Source organism: Scophthalmus maximus, chromosome 17 (genome assembly GCF_022379125.1).
Source record: "Scophthalmus maximus strain ysfricsl-2021 chromosome 17, ASM2237912v1, whole genome shotgun sequence".
Classification (NCBI taxonomy): Eukaryota; Metazoa; Chordata; class Actinopteri; order Pleuronectiformes; family Scophthalmidae; genus Scophthalmus; species Scophthalmus maximus.
In genome coordinates, this window is record NC_061531.1 from 19,152,501 (window position 1) to 19,175,000 (window position 22,500).

Here is a 22,500-nt window from a genome sequence, read left to right on the forward strand (position 1 = left end):
TCCTTTGTGCAGATCCATCACTCAAACATTGAATTTAAAATGAAACTGTCTTTATTTTTTTGCGTACATCAGTAAGAATTATGAATGTTTCATTCGTGCTTGGTGTAAATTTTCACGCCCTCCCTCTCTTTGTCTGGGTCAAAGTTCAGTCTCCACCTTTGCTCTCCGCTGCCCTCTGCTGGTCCATCAGTCTTTCCTTCATCTCAAATAAGTGCACTACAGCAGCAGATACAAAACAACCTGTTGAAACACATGCACCTTTTGTTTCTCATTTAGAAAGTGTGCACCAACCTGCACACAACCACACACACAAACACACACACACACACACACACCATCATGCCCTTACACACACACACACACACACGGCTTGTATCGTCATGCATCAAACAGAGATTATAAACCTGAGGAGATTGTTGTCCACTGTGATAATCCCATCTCTGATTCCCAGGAGGCCTCCAGCGAGGATTCTGTTATACAGAGGACGGAGGCTTCTGTAATCTGTCTGGATTACATGTGGGGGAAAAAACAACCCCTAAAAAACCAACAACACACATGAGATGATAGATTTTCAATTCACCTTGTTGTGTGGGGACTTAAGTCCTCTGTTAGCATGTTAGCTTTTTTAGCCACGCTGTCCCGCCTCTGTTTAGCCAGATGGCTCCCTCTGTCAATCCCCACTCACAATCAAGATTAAGATTACACACACGCATGTTCCCACACCCACACACACACACACACACACACACACGGACATATTGTCCAATACGTGAAAAAACACTCAGTAATTCATGCTCACTTGCGAGCCGATGACATAACGCCGAGTCTGTCACAGTTGCCGGGTCACAGCCGAGGCTTTAGTTATTAAAGTGATCCATTGATCGCAGAAATACGAGGTTGGATGGGGAGGAGGAGTGGCGCGGATTAAAAGTATTTTTACCACAAAGCCACGTATCCCCGGCGCTCATCTGAAACCGAGAGGTGGGCGAGAGGATGAACGGAGGGAGGAGGGAGGACGGTCGCGAGCGACAGATTGAAGGGGATAGAACGGAGGCAGAGAACCCGGCCGCCACCAGGCGCGTTTAGTGTTTCTCAGTCGGCCGTCGACACCGGTCCGCCTGTTCCCTCCTCCGCGGCGCTGTGTTCTCCGAGGCCTCCGAGGCCTCCCAGCATGAAGCAGGCGCCATGGGCTTTCTGGAAAACTACCAGGAGATCGACCCCGTCACTTTGAACCTTTGCATCCTCATCGCCAGCTACGTTATCTTGCTCCTGGTCTTCCTGATATCGTGTATCATGTACGACTGCCGGGGCAAAGATCCCACGAAGGAGTACGCCCCGGATCCGCAGCCGACCCAGTCGCCCATCAGGCTGGTGGTGATGCAGAGCTCTCCGGCGCCGGTGGGACGCTGGGACACGACCAACATGATCACGACGTTCCACGAGCCGACGCACGCCGACTTCGGGGAGAAGAAGAGCACGATGGTCTGAGTGAGACTCAGAAGACTCGCCGCTGTAAATACCTGACACTTTTTTTTTGTTTTTTTGTACATACATTTCTTTTTACACCTTCTTGACTTTCGCTGCTCGGACAATGAAAGGGTTTGACCTACACAGGACCGGACTTGGACGGTAAGGGACAGTGACATATGTCGATGTTTTTAAGTGCCATGTGTACGCACGTGAAATCCTTCTTTATCTCAAGGGTCTCATGACAAGCCAAGCCTGCAGTCGGCTCTGGAGAGGAAATGTCACAACTGATAAGGCACAAGGAATAAAAGAGGGCATTTCTGTTGTGTTGTGTGGTTTGGGATTAAGGTTAGCGTTCGAAAAACTGACGAGTAGTAGAGGGCAAACCAAGTGAGTGTCTTAACAGCTTAAGAATCTGAACGAGCCCTTTCAGAAACAAACCAGTGCACTTTGTCGCACCTCGATGCAACTTGACGTCTTTCGGACTTTGTTCCTCTTCTACGTGCAGATAAAACTATTATCTCGATCGCAATCAAACGCGCATTGCTCTTGATTGGATGCCATTCGAGGGATTAGTGATCAACTTCTGGTTAAGTCTGGACCGACAGTTAGACGTCTCACATAACGTGAGGAGGTGCGATGATGTGTGTGGACGCGGTGCAACCATTTCGAGGAGCGAGGTCCCGCCCCGCCCCCGTCTCCATTCTTATTCTGAGACGTCCGTCTTTAATCGTCCCGACCACACGCAGCTGGAGGTCGTTGACCATTTGATCGAATTAGTTCTCCACTTACCAGCCTCAGTACGACTGCAGCCGTGGCTAAAAGTTGCTCTTCTGCAATATTCTGAACGGGATGGTGAACAGACAAGTCACATAAAGAAAGATTTGAACTTCTTTTGGCGTTTTCCTCTTTGTCACTCAAAGTGCCGATATGATGCATCTGATCTGTAGAAACGTGAAGACAAAGATTGTGTTAAGACGACAGTGAAGCCGTATCACATGAAGCTGCTGTCGGGTCGTTCAGGATGTATGAACTGCCCATTAAGTCTTTTTTGGGCATCCGCTTCTCTGCTGCCTCCGTCTCTATCCAAACTTGTCTTTCATTGCGTGCTGCGTCGCTGCTGTAATCTTTGGCGAGCCAGACCGATTAGCCGGAACCTGTCAGAGCCGTCAGACGGTCTGGAATCGAAGGACGGGGGGCGCGTTCGAAACTTCAAGACCTGTCAAATCTCAAAACAAGGACTAGCAAGAGCCTCTTGGGGAAAGGGACGGCAGCTCGGGACAAACGTTTACTTATTTATGAGTGGGACCTGAGATCAGGCAAAGTAATAACATCGGCATCAAGCAAATCTTACATATCATATCTATATGGACTGTGTATTTATCATGACGGTGCACTTGCTGGTACTGGAAAAAATTTGCTAGTTAGAGAGACACAACTTTCAAGTCGAAATAAAGCTCCCATGCAACAATGGTACTGCTTCCAGTGAGCCAGAGTTTGTTAGTTAAAGTCATCAAAACGGAATATGTTATCAAGCCACAATATTTTATATTCACACAATAAATATACACTACGATATTATATCCAATACAAAAATATCGTACATCCGTGTCTTTTAGTGTACTTAATCTAGAAATAACCTGTAACCTGGTTGAGTGACCTGGAAGCTAACGTTAAGAAGTATATTTTACAGTATGTATGAAGTGTAACTGTACTGCAGTGTATCAATAAATAGTCTGGTTAATACCTTAAAAACAAGATGTTTCATCCCGCTAGCCTAGCTAACGGAAAAAAAAGTAGTAACTATCACGCTATCACAGTTATGCTAACCATGCTAACAAGCGACAACCACCATGACCGCTAACAAGGAAAACATGGGAGTTAAATTATCTCTGTACGGTTTTAGCGTTAGCATGTTTAGCTTCTTTTTTTTTCTGATTCTCGGCCACGTGCCTTCCAGAAAAACATACGTGGGCAATATCACAAAGAGAACACTGGAGGATGAGGAGGTTCTACAGGCGAGCAGATCATACGCCGGGTTGATTAAGACGCTATCGGCCCCCGGCTCTTGATTATTCAACACACTGATAACAGCGGCGGTTTGTGCTGCCAACACGCAACGGAAATAGACCTCATGGGTCTGAGAACTCCGTAAGCATTGACGGAAACCTGGATGAAGCGTCGCGTAATCCCGCTTCTGAGAAGCGAGCAGTAAAATCGGCCCAGTGTATAATTCTTTGGGAAGTTTAGAGATCAGTGTAAAAAGTGTAAATACATTATGTAAACGGGTCAAATGTGCCCCAGTTGTATGCTTTGACACTTTTATGTCCCGTACAGACGGAACTGGATCTTCACTGAATTGACCCTTTAAACCACCAGAGGAATTCTTCTGTACCTTGTGTACCCTGTCTCAATCCTTTTTTTTGTTCAGTGCACACCTGCACAGATGTTTTCACTCATTCGGTCTGATTGAGTGGAGAGAGGCAGGATGTGAGCGATGTCATGCAGCACGTTTGCATGCACACCAACATAATCCTGAATATGATACTGGTTATGTAAACGGCATAATCTGTTAGGATATCCCAAATTTGGCTTTGTTCCTAATCTGGTATTTTTTTCCGATTAAGACCTGCGAGGTGAAGCTGATATTATTATGGTGTTGGGAGGATGTATTCTTTGAACATGTTTTCAGTGCCTCCGGGGCTTTTACTGCAACGCATTTTTATGGACACTTTGCAGAACAATGATGGGAAATATTCTGATATGAACCAAACGAGGATGTACGCGCTTGAACTCGTACCGTTGTGCAGGTGCAAGGGAAGTGAACGTGGATGGAGTTACAATTTGTGACTGTACCTTCACACTGGTGTTAGAAAATGTTCGAGATGCAAGTCAAGGATGTCTTGTTTTACACATCAAAGTCTGATGACAGGTGATGTGAACTACATAGAAAATGTAAAAAGAAAATCTGGTTGGGTAGTCAGAGACACGTGAGCTCACCGGACTTGACTTCTGTCGCGATCAGGTTGCATTGTGGGTAATATATATTTACTTGGCCAGGAACAAAAGATGACATTTCTTGTCGTGCTGCATCGATTTTGATCATTTCTGTCTGAGTTCCATGATGAATGAGCGGCGCACTTACATGTACCCCGAGCTCGATCACACAAAACAAATCCCAAAACTGGGTGTAACAAAAAATTGTGATGGTAAATAATATACAAATTTGTGGTTATGTCATTTAAAGGATGCTGCTATAAGTTTCCACCTGCCGCTACTTGGAGCCAGTAATGTCCTGAATTGAAGCAAACGTGAAGCGACACGTTGCGTCACATGTTAACTGACATGGTCGCTTGTGTGACGCGAGTGTGCAGGTCAACCACCTGAGAAAATCCACCACCTCGGAGGTCGGCGCGAGTCAGACGCAGATTGTATTTTTTACGGCCGCGACAGGAAAACCGTCCTGAGCGGCTGTGACACACGACCTGCTGCTCTCGGGTCTGCATCACGTCGGAGGTGTTGGGGGAGCAGCGTGTCCGCTGACACATGGCCTCTGGCATTCAGGCTTTGTCTGTGATTGTGTCCTTTTTAAAAACCCCAACACAAACAATGAGCTCTTTCTATTCATCTGGATCGACCCCATTCTCTGACTGTGCCTATGCGACAAAGGCCCAGATGCCTTTTTATCCAATGTAGTGCGCCGTTCTTCTTTGAATGCCTGATATGTGCCAGAAGTTTCTTTGTAATCCGAGAGAAAGTGAAAAAAAAATTCTCCAAGTGCTTAAGGATTGAAAAACAAACTCTTCTGTGTCGTTGTGAGCAGCAACGTCACGAGTGCGCAGTTTGAACTTCATTAAGAAGCGAGGATTGCACTTTACTCTTACATAAAGTCACTGATCAAGTTACAGTGCTATTATATAAACCGGACTGGTGACAGCGTGACACTGTGTGTGTGTGTGTGTGTGTGTGTGTGTGTGTGTGTCTGGCTCGGTCACTTTGTCTGCTGCAACATACGACTCAGACTCGTCTCACAGAAATGTACATTTCCTCTGCGGTGACAACGGTGACGGGGAGATCCCCCCTTCAGTCTGTCAAATAGTTCAAATGAGACTTTGTAAGTGAATGAGACCTACTGTGAGCTGCAGCATCGGCTTGGTTTCATTTGGCAGTGAGTGTGGTCAGTGTGCCGTCTTACGTAACATGGGACAAGAGCATGTTGTGTTGAAGAGAACATGCAGTGTGATGGTGCATCGTGTACAGAATCTGACAAACAAACGTGGTGGGAATTTCAGATTTTTATCATGTGGAGAACTGCATAAAGAAATGCTGTCGTCAGAAAGCCCTATAGTTTACGTAATTTAAAAAAATTAACGAGAACACACTGTATCAATACTTCTATTATTGATTAGTGCTGCTATTGTTGTGAAGCAGGTTATGTTTTCATCTGCTCTTGCTATTGAGCCGGATTACGTAAAAACGACAGAACCGATTTCCATGAAATGTTTACCAGTGATTAACACATCAGTTCAAGGTCAATCATTTTTAGGTTGACAGGTTTGCTGTGGTTTTCTTCCCCTCACTTATAACTTTTTTCTTTTTTTTAAAATGGGATATATGAGTTTCTCACAATTACCTTAATAATTTGTTATTATATCTGTCCTATAAACTCATTTGTTGTTATGTCTCATAAACCCCCTTCTCATCACATAAAATAAAATAAAATAAAATAAAATAAAATGAAATATAAAATAATGAAATAAATGAATGAATACAAATAATTTGAAAAAATAATAAAATAAAAAACAAAACCAAAATTTTTTGTACAAAAAAATCATATATATATAATATAATATATATAATATAATATAATATAATATAATATAATATAATATCATATCATATCATATCATATCATATCATATCATATAATGTAATATAATTTATAAAACAGTTGGATATACTGTGAGATCGTCCATGCTGGTTGTATATCGGGTATATCCTGTCTATCGCGTTCCTCTTGCAGGTTACCGCCTACCTGACATCTGATTGGCCGAAACCGCCATCAGTCAACATCTCACCACTGTTTTAGGGGGCGGCACCAAAATAAAAGCAGATTCGAGCGAAGGGGCTCCGCGGGGAAGCGGCGCTACAGTGAGCCGACGGCGGGGTCTAGTTTTCCCGGGTTGGTCGCGGCTGCCCTCCCGGCGCTCATGGATAGAATTCGCAGCCTAAACCCGAGGGAGTGAGTTCGCCTTTTCTTTTAACGCAGAATGGTCTTAAGGAAAAGGCTAAAAACGGAGCCTTCGCAGCGGGACCGCTGACGCCGCCCCCCCCGCCGGTGCGTCGCCTCCTAGCCGTCATGAGAGTTAGCTGCCTGTTAGCATAGCGTTAGCTCGGACGTTAGCGGATGCTAGAGCTTCCGGTCCCGCTGTCAGGACACAGACTGGAGTTCCTTTTCTCTTTGCCTCGTGAACCTGTGGCTCTCCTGCTCGCGGCTGACTTCATTTCCTTTCTTTGTTTCCGCTTCTTGACCCTCGTCGTTTCTCCCTGTGACTCACAAGGCGGAGACATGAAGAGAGTCAACAGCTTTCAGAGGTGAGTGATCATCTGTCAGACTAACATCTCTGATGTGACTGGTTCATTATCAAGTGTCCAGCTGTCCATCACTCATGTTTAACACAAACCTCTTTTTATTTATAAACATATTTATTTATATTATATTTGCTCCTCCTTTGCTCCTCTGTGACAGTCGATTGAATATATTTGGTTTGTGGACAAATAAAACATCGTGTTGAGGATTTGGGAAACATGATCTATATTTTTCCCCTATTTATGATCCAAACAACTAATCCATTAATCGAGAAAATTATCGACAGATTAATCGATTATGAAAATAATCCTTGCATAGTTGTTGCTTTTCTCTCATCTGTTTAGGGCTGCAACTAATGATTATGATTCTTTATTATAGATTAATTTCACCATTATTTTCTCGTTCTTTTCGTCCATTAAATGGTGAAGAAACCAGAAAATACTCACATTGAAGAAGCGGAAATCAGAGAATTTTGACTCTTTTTTTCTTCATAAAAAACTACTTGAACAGATTAAACGATAATCAAAATAGTTCAACTGTAGAATTATACGATTGTAGATTAAATATTTTTGAGTTTGGGATTAAATCAACAAGTGACAAACGTCGATCTCCAGCTGCAGATGTTAACGTTCAGCAGTCGCACGTGATCTTGATGAAACTTGACCTTTATCCCAGGTCAAGACTTTATTCTTCCTCCCAAATTAAAGAACCTGCGACGCTATCGACGCTACGAATTCTGGAACGTTGGCCTACAATCCATAATTCAACATTGACACTTGATAATATGAACCCTTTCAGAAAAAAAGCTCCTGTCGGAGAGAAGCTACACAGTTGATATGTAGATAAATATATATATGATTTTAGTTTATTTGTGTTTCAGGTTCATGAACAGACGGGCCGGCGCTAACTGCCGCTACCAGCCCACCTGCTACGAGCATGCTGCCAACTGTTACACCCACGCCGTGAGTTGCCCCTTGTGTTTGACCTCTTCCATTTGGTTGTATTTGTAATTTTAAGTCGAGTTGCTTCACAGCATCTTTACAAAGTGGCGCTCTTGTCCCCCCGCAGCTGCTCATCGTGCCGGCCGTCGTCGGCATGGCGTCGCTGCACCGCCTGTCGGACAATCGCTGGGAGAGGATCACGGCCTGGGTGTACGGCGCCGGCCTCTGCGCCCTCTTCCTGGTCTCCACCGTGTTCCACATCATCACCTGGAAGAAGAGCCACATGAGGTGAGGAGACCTAGACTGACATGTTTTACATACACACACACATATGTATATATATGTGTGTGTGTATATATATATATATATATATATATATATATATATATATATATATATATATATCTGTATGGAAACACGCAAGACCTTGAGTGTATAAAATCACCTTTTCGTTTCCCAGGTCAATGGAGCAGTGTTTCCACATGTGTGACAGAGTGGTCATCTACTTCTTCATCGCCGCCTCCTACACGCCGTGGTGAGGACACACACACACACACACACACACACACACACACACACACACACACACACACACAGGGTCGGTATACGTTACCGTACCATCATCATCATCTCGCAACACGGAGACGTAACGCCGGCGTTTTTCCGCAGGTTGAACCTGCGCGAGCTGGGCCCGCTGGCGGCACACATGCGCTGGTTCGTGTGGCTCATGGCGGCCGCCGGGACCATCTACGTCTTTAACTATCACGAAAAGTGAGTTGGTGTCGCCTGGGTGGTTGTGTACGTGTGCGTGGGAAATTTGGGGAATTCCAAACTTTGGAATGAGAGTGTGTGACTGTTCCCATCATTGGACAATCCAGTGAGACAAACATTAGATAACAAAGAATTATGTAAAGAGAATATTTGCTGCTTTAATTACTTGAATTATTAGAAGAAAAAAAATATTTCTGAAAGTCTTAAAACACAGAAGCTTCTTCTGTTCTGGTTCCAATCTGTTCTTCTTTGTGCAGCGAGTCAGGATACAAATTTCCTGTTGAAACAAGAATAAGAGGAGAGAACAAAAATTTGCAAAGATTCAATATGTAATGAGATATCTTTTTTCGTGATCTAATCTTTGTTTGCCAACGTGTAAACCTGGAATTAGCATCCAAAAGTTGTTGTTTTTTTTTGATAATTTGCTAATAATTTTTTAATGATGCTGCACTTTATGAAAATGTTGATGATGGAAATGTTTTCATTAATGTTTTGTCTTGACAGGTATAAAGTTGTAGAGCTGGCCTTCTACCTGGCGATGGGGTTTTTCCCTGCGTCCGTCGTGACTTCAATGGTAAATTTATTTGTCTGTGTCCCGACTCGTCACGCGTCACTTCCTCCATCAGGCAGCTCGGTATTAACATCTAACAGGCTTTAAAGTCAGAATTATTAATAATAAACAATGGGATTGATGTCAGGACCTGATCTGTTTTTGTGGTAAGGGTTCGGTAGGAATCAGTGCCAATCTTTTTATATCGACTGATGGTATCAACGCTTTTTTAGCACCATCGGCCCCAAAAATCCACATCTGTCGTTCCTGAAAAAATTTTAAGTTTAATAAGTGTAAGTACCTTCCTGTTCTGTGCGTTTCCCCGCAGACCAACACCGAGGGTCTTCAGGAACTGGCCTGCGGCGGACTCATCTACTGCCTCGGCGTGTTCTTCTTCAAGAGCGACGGCGTCATCCCCTTCGCCCACGCCATCTGGCACGTGTTCGTGGCGCTGGCGGCGGCCGTGCACTACTACGCCATCTGGAAATACCTCTACAAGGCGCCCGCCGCCGACGGCGTCCTCGGCTCGTGACCGCGGCGTCGTTCAACCATCTCCACTGCCCGACCGAAGCTGCAGCGGCAGCTTGAAAAGTTTACGAAAAAAAACTCTGACCGTGAATTGTTTACTGTTTTCTAACGCCGGGAACAGATTTTTCAGCTAAAAGCTGTTTTGTAAACAAAATGAGGGAGGAGATTTTCTTCTTCTTTTTTTACTTCTCCCTCTCGATTTCGGCACATTCATGAGTATTTCAGAAATTCGATTTTTGTATCACTTGAACAGTCACATTCCACATTTCGGGTCGTTTGCGTATCTAATATTCCATATGCTGATGTGATGTGAACACTCGGACGTGAGGTGCTAACAGTCCTGACTAATGTGCGAATAATACTTGAGAACGAGTACTACGACCAAAAATACTACTTTTCTTTATTTTTCTGGATGCTTTGACTTTGGAGAAGTATAAACACGCTTCTCTATAAAACATTTTCATGAGTATTATTTGAAAACAGAATCCAAAGCCTCATGTTTTCTTTTTTGTTTCAGCTGCACAGGAACTGAACATTGCCAAAATCAGAATTTGATTTAAATCATGAAAGGAATGAATATGACCAAACACTTATTTTTGATACCATCCCCCTGATCAGTAGTTTGAAGGTGGTCACAGATTTATTTTCTTGCAGGAAGGAAATGATGGACTTCGGTTATTAGTTTTCCAATTTTAAATACATATATATTTTATTTTTTACGGTCCAGATTCACACACTTTGGACTCCACACACAGTCCTTGGTTATTTTCAGGGAACCACAGTTGATCCTGGTGAGTGTTCGGCGGCGCCCCCTGCTGGTGAGCTGCTGTAAGACCGACTGATTTAACATATCGGCTGGTTGCCGAGGCGACGCGACACCGTGTGGTGAGGTGGGATTATTGTTTATGAGCCAAATGAGAGAATCAGTGGAAGCTGTGTGATGAGACGGATGTTCTACTGTGTTTGTGTACGACCTCTGTACTGTAGTCCAGTTTTACATTTCCTCTGATTCATCTCTCTTTGTACTTTACACCACTGAAGACGAACCAGTGTTTTCTGTCTGAACTCCGAAGTGGACGAACATCATGTTCTTGATTATTTTGTTTATTTTCTTTCGTCTCATGCTGTTGATTTTGTAAGAATTTGCCTAAATGGCGCCAGACTCATAAAATCACTTTTTCCATTACTTTCCTTTTTAGCTTTTTTTTTGTTTTTGTTTAAATAAAGTGTCTCTTGTTGAAATTATTTTCCTTAAACCACTTGTTTTGTAACATTTGTATATTTTCTGTCTTTTGTTTTACTTGTTCATGATCCTGGCCTTTTTGCAGGGAACCCCCACACCCCCCAAATCTGCTTCTCGTCTGTTCCATTGGCTGTTAATGGTGCTGAATAAACAATGAATGCTCAATCCACTGTAATGAATTATCACCTTTCTAATGTGACAATAAAAAAATGTTAATGCTCCATGTGTTCGCCTCCAAACAAGAGTGTCAGTCATAATGGGAGCAACATGAATCCCACACGTAATGTGGCTGCAGCACTGACCAGAGATGATCTCATGAAAACCCCAATATTCAAATCCCCAGTGTGTAATTTCTTACACTCTGGGGATGCGACGTATTCTGGAGCTTTTAGTTCAACAACCGTATTCTTGTCACGTAATATGAACCGATATTGGGGAAAAATAAAAAGTGTGTGGTGTCTTATGAAAAAATAATCCTAAAGGAATTTTTCAAAAGATTATCTTCCGACGAGGTTATTTTTAAGTTTCGTAAAACATTAAGTAAAGTGTGGAATATCCAGAAGAACTTATTCACAGAAATTGAACATATTGTCCATAACTATGTGTTCATATAAGAGTCTCCATGTTTCTACGTCGTGTTGAATACGCTTGTTGAACTAAACGTTCCAGAATATGTCGTGTTCACGTTGAATTTTCAGATGCTGACGGAAACAGGAAATGGAATCAGCAGTGCGCCACCGTAAAGTGTCCCCTGTCGGTCGCTCAGTTGGTTGCGGTTTGCCACTTTACCACCAGATGCCGCCAGAAAAATACAAAAATTACACAGTGGCGCTTAAAAGAGACTCCAATCACAGTGTGAAAACACCTGCACGAGAAGGGACGTACTGCATGTTCCGTACCTGGCGGGTCCAGACTCATGTCCCATTCGTCTTGGTTTCTAACAGTCGAGCAGACAAAATGAGAACATGTGAGAAAAGAATTTGGGATTTTATTTGACACTACAAATATACACAGAGAGACAGAGGGCGAGAGGCCGAGGGCTGAACAGCACATGAAAAACAAATGCTGTGCATCCATCCCGGGACAAGCAAGAGCGAGTACTTCTCTCCGGAACAGTCCGTTGGTGTTGCCATGAATACAATGGTTACAAAGTCTGTTGCAATGTCCAAAATAAGAAATGAATTGTCAGTGTATATAATGTATATTTTTAATAGGATTCAGTGCCGAGCTGAACCTATCCGTGTGGCGGCGTGATGAGATCTTAACATTACTGAGAGACCGGGGAACAGTCAGTGTATTCAAGGCACTGGAACTCTACAACTATGGTTAACGTGTCCGGGTGAGGTAGTGAAATCGCTTGACAGTGAGGTCATTTTGGGATTACACATGGATTAGTTATTGGCTTTTGTCCTATGTATACATATATGATTTAATAAAAAGATGCTTCACAGACTCGGGTGGCTTCGTTCCAGTCTTCACCCTGTTCACACTCGTCTGTGCAGAAAATACGTAGAAGGAAAAAAACCCTGTAAAGACTTTTTTTATTTTATAGAAAATGACCGTTTTACATGTCACACACTCGAATCGACTCAAGTTCGGCCGAGTCTGGATTGGGATAAGACCGATGAATCCATCTGCAGTTTTATTGGGCCGCCGTTGGCTTTGTTACATTCCTAATTTGGGGATTTTTTAAAATGTTATTTTAATGTTCGCCAACCTGGAGAGAAGAAAATACTGACATTTAAAAAACACATTGAGAAATATTATGGAGGCCCATGAGTGTCAATTAGATAAAATGTCCTTCTCCACTTGTGCATGCATGAAAAAAAAATTAAATTTAACACATTTAATTTCCCGTTTTTGCAGCAGAAAAGGAAAAAGTATTTATTAAGATACGATTTACTCAACTGTAAAAGGAACAGCTTCCCAGTGTCAATCACTCAGGTTCAGGGAGACGCTACGACTGCCTTGGCTGAACCCATCACACACGAACAACTGTGACCAGCGATCGTGTTCTTTCCCGTCCGTCATAGTAACGTCATCCTGTCAAATCAGAAATAAAACAAAAACAAGAGACTTTTGAGCTGCGCGGTTCATTTAAAACATCCCTACGAGCGAGGGGTGGAGGTGGAGGGCGAGGGGAGTGGGGTGGGGGCGGTGTACGCCACCAAACGCGACAAGTGTGATTTCTTGTTGGACCCCAATCAATGGATTTTTTTTTAGAAGATATAATAATAATATTAATAATATTAATAATAGTGACATGATTATAACAATAATGACCAAGAGGTTTTGGCTGTTGCTCAATATCCACAACTCCCCGTAGAACGACCACATCACAGCTGTTTACGTAATATTAAAAATACCACTATATGCGTTTGTCTTTGAGTTATATACTTGTATCTTTTTAATAATAACACGGATCTGTTGTGCCTTTAAAATACATACTTCAGTAATGTATAGGAAAAATACTGTACAAAAAAAAAAGGAACAACTTATATAGAATAGGTTTATATATATAAACATATCTCTTGTAACCAATATATCATCTCTGTTTTGTGAATGGTTTTGGTTTTGCAGTAAACAAATTGATCGGGATTAAACCACAGTATTGGACAACACCATCGTCATCATCTTCATCATCTACATCTTTTACATTCATACAGCCATCTTTAAAAAATAAACACAGAGCTACTGAGAGAGACACTACAGACATCGGTTGATTTGTCAAAAAAAAAACAATCGTTGATCATGCTACGTTAAGCAGAAGAAGCACAGAAAAAGAAAATAATTATTAACAACATAGCCCCAAAAAAAAGAAGAAGAAAAAAGATTTTTGTGAACAGTTTTTCGTTCTGTTAAAAGAAAATCATGCTTGAATCTGAAAACGAGGACGACAACAGTGTCAAGAGAAGTAGCAATGCTAACAATTATATCACAGAATGTGTGTGTGTGTGTATATATATATATATATATATATATATATATATATATATATATTCAAAAAAACAAAAACAATCTTCCATCTGAGAAATAAAAAGGTAGATAAATATGAGGCGGAGGAAAAGTTTGAGGGAGTGGAAAAACATTTTCACCGGATCAGATTGTGAGACGCGCATTGTATAGTGCAGAGGTCAACTGAGGTCAACGGAGGTTGAGAGAGGGGGGGGGGGGGGCTAGGTAGTGATCTGTCATTGAGGGTGGGGTGGGGGGGTCCAGGGGGGCAGTATGTAAGGTAGTCAGTTTAGTTCTGGACTGATTTATTGCTCAGATGTTGAAGGAAAAACGATTGCACAGACAAATTTAAGTGCCATCTGAAAAAAAAAGAGTTCAAAAATACCCACAATGCTGTTCTAGAGAAGCTGAAGGAGGGGGGGGGGGGGTCCAAAAAGATAGAAGAAGAAAAAAACAGATACAGGGCTTAAAAACAGAAGATTCCTTATTCAAAATCTTTTTTGGTGGTGGGTGGGGGGTGGGGCAGAAGCGAGCTCTGACACTTCACATGATTTAAACACAGAAGAAGAAGGAGGAGGAGGAGGAAACAATTATCAGTCCTGATGTCACGTATAAAATCGGTATGAAAGTGAACAACAAACATCATGGCGTCGTTTCCAAAAGTGGACAACTGGGTGCGGGGTCAGAGGTGAAGGGGGGCAGGACTCAGGTGGTGGGGTTGGCTCATAACTCCTCCCACTACATTACAGTGGGGAGTATATGCATGTGTAAATATATAAATCTATATATATTTATTTATTTTTTTAAATCTATGCATATATATAGTCAGTCGAACGATGCATACAGGAAATAAAAAGACGAATCGAAGCTTATGAAAGAAGAGTTATAATACCAGAATCATACAGGTGTGTGTGTGTGTGTGTGTGTGTGTGTGTGTGGGGGGCAGTGTCACCATAGAGACACATTGTCCTTCAAACTCGAGGGAAAAACCTGGGTTGGGGCAGTAAAAGTGTGGAGGTGGGGGGGGCTCACAGGGGCCCGTGTCGGGCCTCGTATTTTGCCACGACGTTCTTGCAGCGGCCGAGCTCCTTCCTCAAGTCCGCCACCTCCGAGCGGAGCGCGGCGTTCTCCCGCTCCAGGAAGCCGGCCCGTATGGCGATCTGGTTCTCCTTCAGCCGCCGCGCGTCCCGCGACCGCTTGGCCGCCACGTTGTTCTTCCTGCGCCGGGCCCAGTACCGGTCGTCCTGAAGGGGGCGGAGCAGAGCGGAAGGTCGGGGGTTAGCAACATCGAGCGAGGACACGAACCAGGAAATTGTTTTTTCATGGATAATATCTATATTACCTTCAGATCCTCAGGGATGAAAACCTTGCGGGCCTTCTTGATCATGGGCTGCGGCTTCAGCTCCTCGGCGGAGAACTTGCGCTTCCGGGGATCGAACATCTCCTGGCCGGGCACGCTGGACAGGGCCAGGTCTGCCGGGTCGGGGTCGTAGGTCACGGGCACCTGAATGGACTCTGGGTCGATGGGGCTGGGGGTGTCCCGGGAGGAGGGCAGCGCTGCGAAGGAATAAAAACCAGAACACTTACAGAAAGCCAGAGAGCCACAGGTGACTCATATTTTCCTGAAAAACAGCAACATTCTGTTCTGCACAGAGGAGGAAGGAGGAGGAGGAGCAGGTCCCTTGGTCGACCAGCAGGTGGTGTTATCACACAAGCTTTTAAAAATCCCCACAGGTGAACACACACACGAGCCAAACAAATGTTTCCACCATCCGACTGTTTGTTGTTCAGACTCTGCAGCCGATCTGTGGACCGATCTGAAATCCGTGGAGGACGATTCCGTCATGTTGCTCTGCGCTTCGTCACATCGAGCATCCCTCCACAGGAGGGGCAACGACAGAGGGCAGGGCAGCAGGGAATATTTCCTCCGGGCTGTTGGTTCTGCCGACAGCTTGTACATCATGACCTAGATTTGTTCTGTTCTTGCGCTGCCGTGACAGCCACGCCGCTCGACCTTTAGTCAGAGTGTACTAGGGCGAGGAGGGGCCCCCTCCCATTTTCTGTGTCGGGTCAGGTGTGTGAAGTGATGAGACAACATTCCTCTGGCCGACAGAGAATAACTGTTTTCCTTTTGAATACTAAAAACTATTGACGTACAACTATTACAACGTCCAATTATCACCTCGTAAAAAACGGAGCAGGAACGCGGGAGGAGAAAACTAAATGTCCCCGGTTAGAACATGACGTCTTTCTGATCCACGCCTCGGTTCGCCGCACGTGAGCGGGACTAGACTCGATCAGACAACAGAACAACCATTTAGAAGATGAATAATGAGTGTTCATCCTTTTCCAAATAGTGTCACATGATTTATTGTTGTTGTTGTCATTGAGGTGATCTGTCGTAGAACCTACAGCGACCTTCACGGAGCTCAGCGACTAAAAGCGAGACGACGTCTCAGGTGAGAATAACTCATCCTAATCGTCTTTACGGGCCACTTTTGTCTCGCGGCGCTAAAAGTAAAACGTACCAGACTTTGTGTTAGTCGCCCTGCGACGTGCTCGACTGACGTACGACACATTCCATCCATTCTTAGAAAACAGGAAATCTGAAAACCGACGGGTCACGTCTGAAGGTTGAATTCCTCTGGAAACCTGGATTTTATCTATTGACACATCGCAGGACACGGTCGAGCTACGAGGCCGTATCACAGTTGCCGTGTTGTTATCACCGAACGACGCCCCGTGAGCTGGTTTGTCGATAAGCAGGAGACAAGAGCGAGCTGAACTTTGACCTGGGTGGTGTAGCACGGGACCAACAACAGCCAAACAACTTCCTGTCAAAGAGCGCTGTTGACGGGTGAAACGTTCCTGCTTTGCTGTGAACACACGCACACATACACACACGCACACACACAATGAAAAATTGAAAAAATGATCTTTTCAGATCTCAAAATGAATTCTACATGTTTAATAACAACATGAGCGTCCCTGAATGAACCACCAAGCGCCCTTTGACCCCCCTCCCCCTCCTCCTCCTCCTCCATGTGACCACTTCCCCTTTGGCCCCTGACAGCAGCGCACCACGTCCACCTGAACGTCTCCGGGTCGTTTACATGGAGGTGCGTTGGTTCGTCGGTATAGTGACGACAACGGTACCAGCTGCCTGAGCAGAGAGCACCACAGAGGGATTGTTGGTGTTATGCATGGTGGCGGCGGCGGCGGCGGCGGCGTATAGGCCGGTTAGACGAGACGCTGCTCGGCGAGCTGGAACAATGTTGCAGCGCACGTGACAAAAGAACTCCCAGAGTCCATGTGATTTCTGCTGGGTACAGCCTGTGCCTTGGCTGGGCTCCGAGTCCAGGCAGCGTCGGAGCCAGGGCCCGGTCGAGGGAGGGAGGGAGGGAGGGGCGGGAAGACCGGACGGGAAGTGGAGAGAGTGTTAACAGAGAGAGAGAGAGAGAGAGAGAGAGAGAGAGGGAGAGGGGAGGGGGTGTAAGTGAGAGAGAGGGAGGGAGGGAGGGAGGGAGGATTCATGCCGTGACAAGCTCCTGTTTGAAGCTCAGAGCTGCACACGGCTCCTGCATCTGTCCGTCACATGGCCCGGGCACGCCGCAGGAAACCCCAGCCGTGTTCAAGTGAAATGTGAAGCGCACGCACGCACGTGCACACGTGCGCCCACTCTGGAATAAACAGGTCCACACAAATGCACCTCAGACGCGACCTGACGTCAGGTGCTCTAGTGTGAACTTTGCGTCGTCTCACGTGAGCAAATCTTTTTCCGTGGAGCGGACCCACATCGATACGATTGATTTTCAGCAAATTTAGAACCACACTCTGTTGAACTTGGCCCAGTTTACATGACTAACGGTGACTTGTTAAAGGGACAGTTAGCAATTTTTGTAGAACGCTCGTCGCTCTCTCTTTGTTGTTGATGGTTTTACTGCTCTGGCCTAACTAGCTAAACGCTAACCTTCTTTCCCCTGAATGGACGATAGGTGTCGAAGGGATCGCTCTGATTGGCTGTTCAGATTTGCGGAATCTTTACGAAAGAAAGTAAAAGAGGAGAATCAAGAGGGGGAAAAAACCACCCACGAGACTAATTAGAGAGGAATAAAGACTGATCAACATGATCCGAGAGACGCCGCCTCTTCTGTACATTTCCCCTTTCTGCATGACATAAACGAATTACCGCCCCCTGCTGGCGTGGAGTTTTTCGGAGAGGCGGCAGGCGGTCTTTGTCGGTGCGAGTTGGCGTGTCCCTTCCTTTAATGAACTGGCTGGTGATCAACGAGTCAACTGATCAAATGATTCATTTTTCATCAAGCAGGAGAATAATAACAAATCAATACACCGTCTGGCTCCACATTCTCAAATGTGAGGATTTATCGTTTTCTTCCTTGTTACGAACGAAGAGGCCGAAGATGTGATTTCTCTCTCTTCCGACTTTCTCTGAAATACGCCTTCGTTAATTATTTACATTTCACTCTAATCATTTTTGTTCAGACTCTTTCATCGACTCTGTTGCCATCGGACGTGATCGATCGACACACCGACGTTGACGTGACTCATTAATAACTAGACTGAACACAGCCGCGGGTGTCATGTGGTGCGTTTACCTCGTCACGCTTTTCATCCTTCTGAGCCTTGAAAGTGGAACACCCGACACACCGAGGGGGAACACACACAACAACACAGACACACTGTGCAGACGCTGTGTGTGTGTGTGTGTGTGTTGCTGTGGCTCTTTCAAGGAAGAAGTCAAGGAAACCGTTTCACCCTGACGACGAGCGAACGAACAGGACTGTTCACATTTCATGTAATCAAGCTGACAAACGAGCCGGCGGAGGGTCAATCCGCCTGCAGGTGAATGAAGAGGTCTAAATTCCTGGTTCCATTGAGGAGCCTTCAGCGCTTACGGGTTAAACACACATTATGACTCCAAACACTCCGTCTGTTTATCTGTCTTGAGCCAGGAGGCTTTTTCTTTTCCTTCCTTTTTTTGGCCTCGAGCTCAGATGTGAAACACAAGCCGTCTCCTGTGCTGTGGTTGCGATCTGCGAAGATTGGCCTCATTTACAAAACAAAACTTAAAAACTAAATGTTGCCAGGCAGCAGTTGAACAAACTCAGTTACACTGTTTTTTTCTCTAAACGCCAGCTGCCGACTTCAATGTCGGTTCAGTTCATATAATGAGATTTTCCGTTTGATCACTGAGACACAGGAACCGTGTGCCGAAATATCACGTCTGTAAATAAATAATCGAATCTGTATCTGCTTTTTTGTCGCTTGACGACAGAGCCCCCCCTCCGCGGCGATGCCTTCAGGGACACACGCACCACAAGGAGTTTGTTCTCTCTCAGCATCTCAAGGCATCCGACAGTCACACTAATGGTGGACAGAAGCTTTGTGTGTGTTCAGAAGTGAACAAAGTGTGTGAACCCACGTGTCCCCTGCGTGCAGGTGTGACTTCCTACCTGCTGCGCTGGGGCTGCGGCGGCAGCTCTGAGGCGCCATGCCGCCCGCGAGGGCCGAGGTGGTGGCGCGGCTGCTGAGGTCCACCACAGAGGGGGTGGACAGGGTGGGAGGCGCCGCCGCCGCAGCCGCCGCCTGCGGAGGCTGCTGCTGCACCGCCTGCTGCTGCTGCTGAGCCTGGTCGCTCTGGGCCGAGTTGGCCGGGATGCCGTTCTCCGACAGGAACTCCTCCAGGTCCATGTACTCCAGCTGGAAGTTGTCCTCATCGTAGGGCAGCGTCTTGTCCCAGAGTGTGGGCCCGAGGAAGGCCGACTGCGGGTGGTTGGCCGTGCTGCCCTCATCGTCCAGCTTCTTCTCCTTCTCCTTGTCTTTACCAAATCCTGTGAATGTTAAAACACACAGTCATTTCATTGTCTCGCAGCAGGAGGATCAGCATCACGGGTCAGTGCATGGGCAGAAATAGAAAGACTGCATGAGGGGTTCCATCTGTAGGGGTCAGTTAAGCCAAATTTTTTTTTAAATACATAACGTGTAAATTATTTAATTTAGACTTTTAATCTACAACTACTTTAACTATTTTGATAATCGATTGATCGGTTTGAGTAGTTATTATTAAAAATGTCTTAAACGTGAAAATTTTTCTGATTTCTTTGCTCCTCTGTGAGCTTTAAAACTGAATATATTTTGTGTGTGGACAAAACAAAACATCATGTTGGAGTTTTGGGAATCTCAATCGACATTTTTCACCATTTCATGAACCAAACAATTAATTGGTTAATGGAGAAAATAATTGACAGATTAATCAATGATGATGATAATCGTCGATTGCGGCCCAGGTGATGACACTCAACACAGCCAACACAGTACAGCAGGGGGTGGACAGCGAGCACCTGGCAACAGCCTGGCGAGCGGGAAAACGACGCCCTCTATCGGCGGCTAATGGCTAACGCTAATACAAATCCCCCCTATTGAAGAAGCGGAGGGTTTAACAGGTTATAAAACGCACCTCGGAGCTAAAAACAGCACAGGTCACAATAAGAACACGAGGGAAAACCGCGTGAGATGCTAATGTGGTGTATCACGACGAGCACGAGCTAAAGAAAGTAGCTTGTTTTTAGCTTCGGCGCTGAAAGTTCACGTCAAAGCTCGTCAAGTCAGACGCGCAGCAGCATCGTGTTATTTTCTCCCATCTCCGCCGCGCACACGCTCATGACACTACATTGTTTCATCAAGCGACAAAGATGGTAGAATATTAAGAGGAGTCACTCCCTGCGGATTAACTTAAAACCCCCTTCGCGGCGCTTTAAATCTGTCAGAGAACCGCGGATGTGATGTACGCACAAGGAAATCAATTTAATAAAAACGCGGAGAAGCGGTTTCAAGTTTTTTGCAAAATGCATGTTCATACCTTCATCGTGGTGGAAGGGCAGCTTCAGCGGGTTCTCCAGCAGCGACTTCAGCACGCCGTGGGTCGGCGGCAGGAAAGTTGGGTTCAGGGGAACAGGTCTGGCCATTTTCTCCATTATGTTCCTGAAGGGGGCAAAATGGAGAGCAACGCTCGCAAGAGACTGGATGTTTCCCCCCGCGTCGAAGAGAGAAGGAGACGCGCTGTCTGGCTGGCCGGGTCCCGGTGGAGGTGCTGGCGGACAAGACGGGGGAGAGTCAATCGAACGACGCCGGCGGGTGGAGGGAGGCTCGACGGCGGGAGAAGACCGTAGGCTCCGCGGTGCGGCAGGACGGTGAGCGGGCGGCTGGTCTGTCGCTGGGGCTCTGGTTGACTGGAGGGAGAGAGGGAGGGAGGGAGAGAGAGAGAGGGAGGGAGGGAGGGAGGGAGGCGGAGGGAGAGAAGGAGAGAGGGAGGGAGGCGGAGGGAGGGAGGTAGGCAGAGCGGCGGAGCCTCCTCCGTCCCATGTGCGCGAGACGGACGCCGGTGACGTCAAAGCAGCGGGAGGGCGGGGACTGCTTCTCGCGATGCGTTCAAGTAGCGTGGGGGAAAACAAAAGAAGACGCAGCTCTGAGCGGCCACTACTACTACTACTGCTAGGAACATTATGCCGCCTTCACTGACTGTCGGAAAACACTGCGTTTGTGGGAGTTTGTGAGGCCGAACATTGTGCTGCATTCCATTTGAACTCGGCTTTGGAGCTCTGTAAATCGGGTTTATCGTTCCAGTATAATCTCGAATCTCGGAATTACGACGTTCCGAGTGGGAAATTGCAACTGGAACGTCGGAAAAAATCTAAATCAAAACAAAATCACCATCTCGACTTCTGGGTCCAGGTTCCATTTAGTTTGGTTTCGTTCTGTTTTTTATTTATTAAGATTAAGTGATCCATAACTACATTGGTACTCGTCGATCAGTTACAGTTTCTCGCATAAACAATGGTGATTCCAACAAATGAGAGGATTTGCTCCTTAACTGTGTTATGCACAAGTGTAAACTTAGTATTTATAGGTGTTTGGATGATAGATAGATATCTTTTGTGAGAATATATCTATCTACTGGCTTCTTCTACCAAGATCAAGATTTGATTGTTAAAAGTACATAAATAAGCCTAACCCTAAAAAACATCCAGTTCACGTCTGTCCTTTCAGGGCTTTGCTCTGCGACTGTGAAATTGAGCAATGAGGAAACTATCCGCCGGCGGATGACATGAATCTAAACTTGACCTACTTTCAGCCAATGGTGGTTGTCACACAGGGGCTACAGCTGCGTCTGCGCATGCAGGTCCTGGCAAACGCAGCCTCATGCTGTCGAGAGCAGAGTAGTGTGGCTGAGTCACAGATTAAGAAAAAATAAAGCAAATCCATGGCTGCACTCGGCAACAGTTTCCTTGATTATTAATAATTAATGGGTCTGTGTTTCCCATATGCACGGAAAAAAAACAAGGCCACAAAAGAGACGATGAGCAGCAGAAAAAAATGGTTGTACAAGGAGGAGATACAGGACATGACAACAGGTGAATGTAGGGATCTGATTGTT

At 45.4% G+C, this 22,500-nt stretch overlaps 3 protein-coding genes across 7 annotated transcripts; 2 read left to right on the forward strand and 1 right to left on the reverse strand.

Annotated features, from left to right (window-relative positions):
- The first annotated feature begins 836 nt into the window (after window positions 1-836).
- LOC124849457 (small integral membrane protein 36-like) lies at window positions 837-1,488 on the forward strand. The gene has a single exon (XM_047328286.1). The coding sequence runs from the start codon at window positions 1,186-1,188 to the stop codon at window positions 1,486-1,488; it is 303 nt and encodes a 100-aa protein (XP_047184242.1). The 5' UTR covers window positions 837-1,185.
- On the forward strand, window positions 1,383-11,315 carry mmd (monocyte to macrophage differentiation-associated). 5 transcript variants are annotated; one of them, XM_035615695.2, is made up of 8 exons: window positions 1,493-1,629; window positions 7,029-7,062; window positions 7,938-8,019; window positions 8,126-8,286; window positions 8,459-8,533; window positions 8,668-8,769; window positions 9,274-9,343; window positions 9,648-11,315. In XM_035615695.2, exons 2-8 carry the CDS (start codon window positions 7,037-7,039, stop codon window positions 9,849-9,851), a joined length of 720 nt encoding a protein of 239 aa, XP_035471588.1. In that variant the 5' UTR covers window positions 1,493-1,629; window positions 7,029-7,036; the 3' UTR covers window positions 9,852-11,315. The 5 variants fall into 5 exon arrangements, with proteins under 5 accessions (XP_035471585.1, XP_035471588.1, XP_035471586.1 ...); XM_035615693.2 differs by lacking the exon at window positions 1,493-1,629 and adding an exon at window positions 6,564-6,805; XM_035615694.2 differs by lacking the exon at window positions 1,493-1,629 and adding an exon at window positions 6,572-6,709.
- Window positions 11,316-12,058: 743 nt separating this feature from the next.
- hlfa (HLF transcription factor, PAR bZIP family member a) lies at window positions 12,059-21,190 on the reverse strand. The gene is made up of 4 exons (XM_035615137.2): window positions 20,926-21,190; window positions 19,520-19,897; window positions 15,388-15,602; window positions 12,059-15,289 (listed from the first exon to the last, which is right to left on the reverse strand). Exons 1-4 carry the CDS (start codon window positions 21,038-21,040, stop codon window positions 15,074-15,076), a joined length of 924 nt encoding a protein of 307 aa, XP_035471030.1. The 5' UTR covers window positions 21,041-21,190; the 3' UTR covers window positions 12,059-15,073.
- Window positions 21,191-22,500: the final 1,310 nt, after the last annotated feature.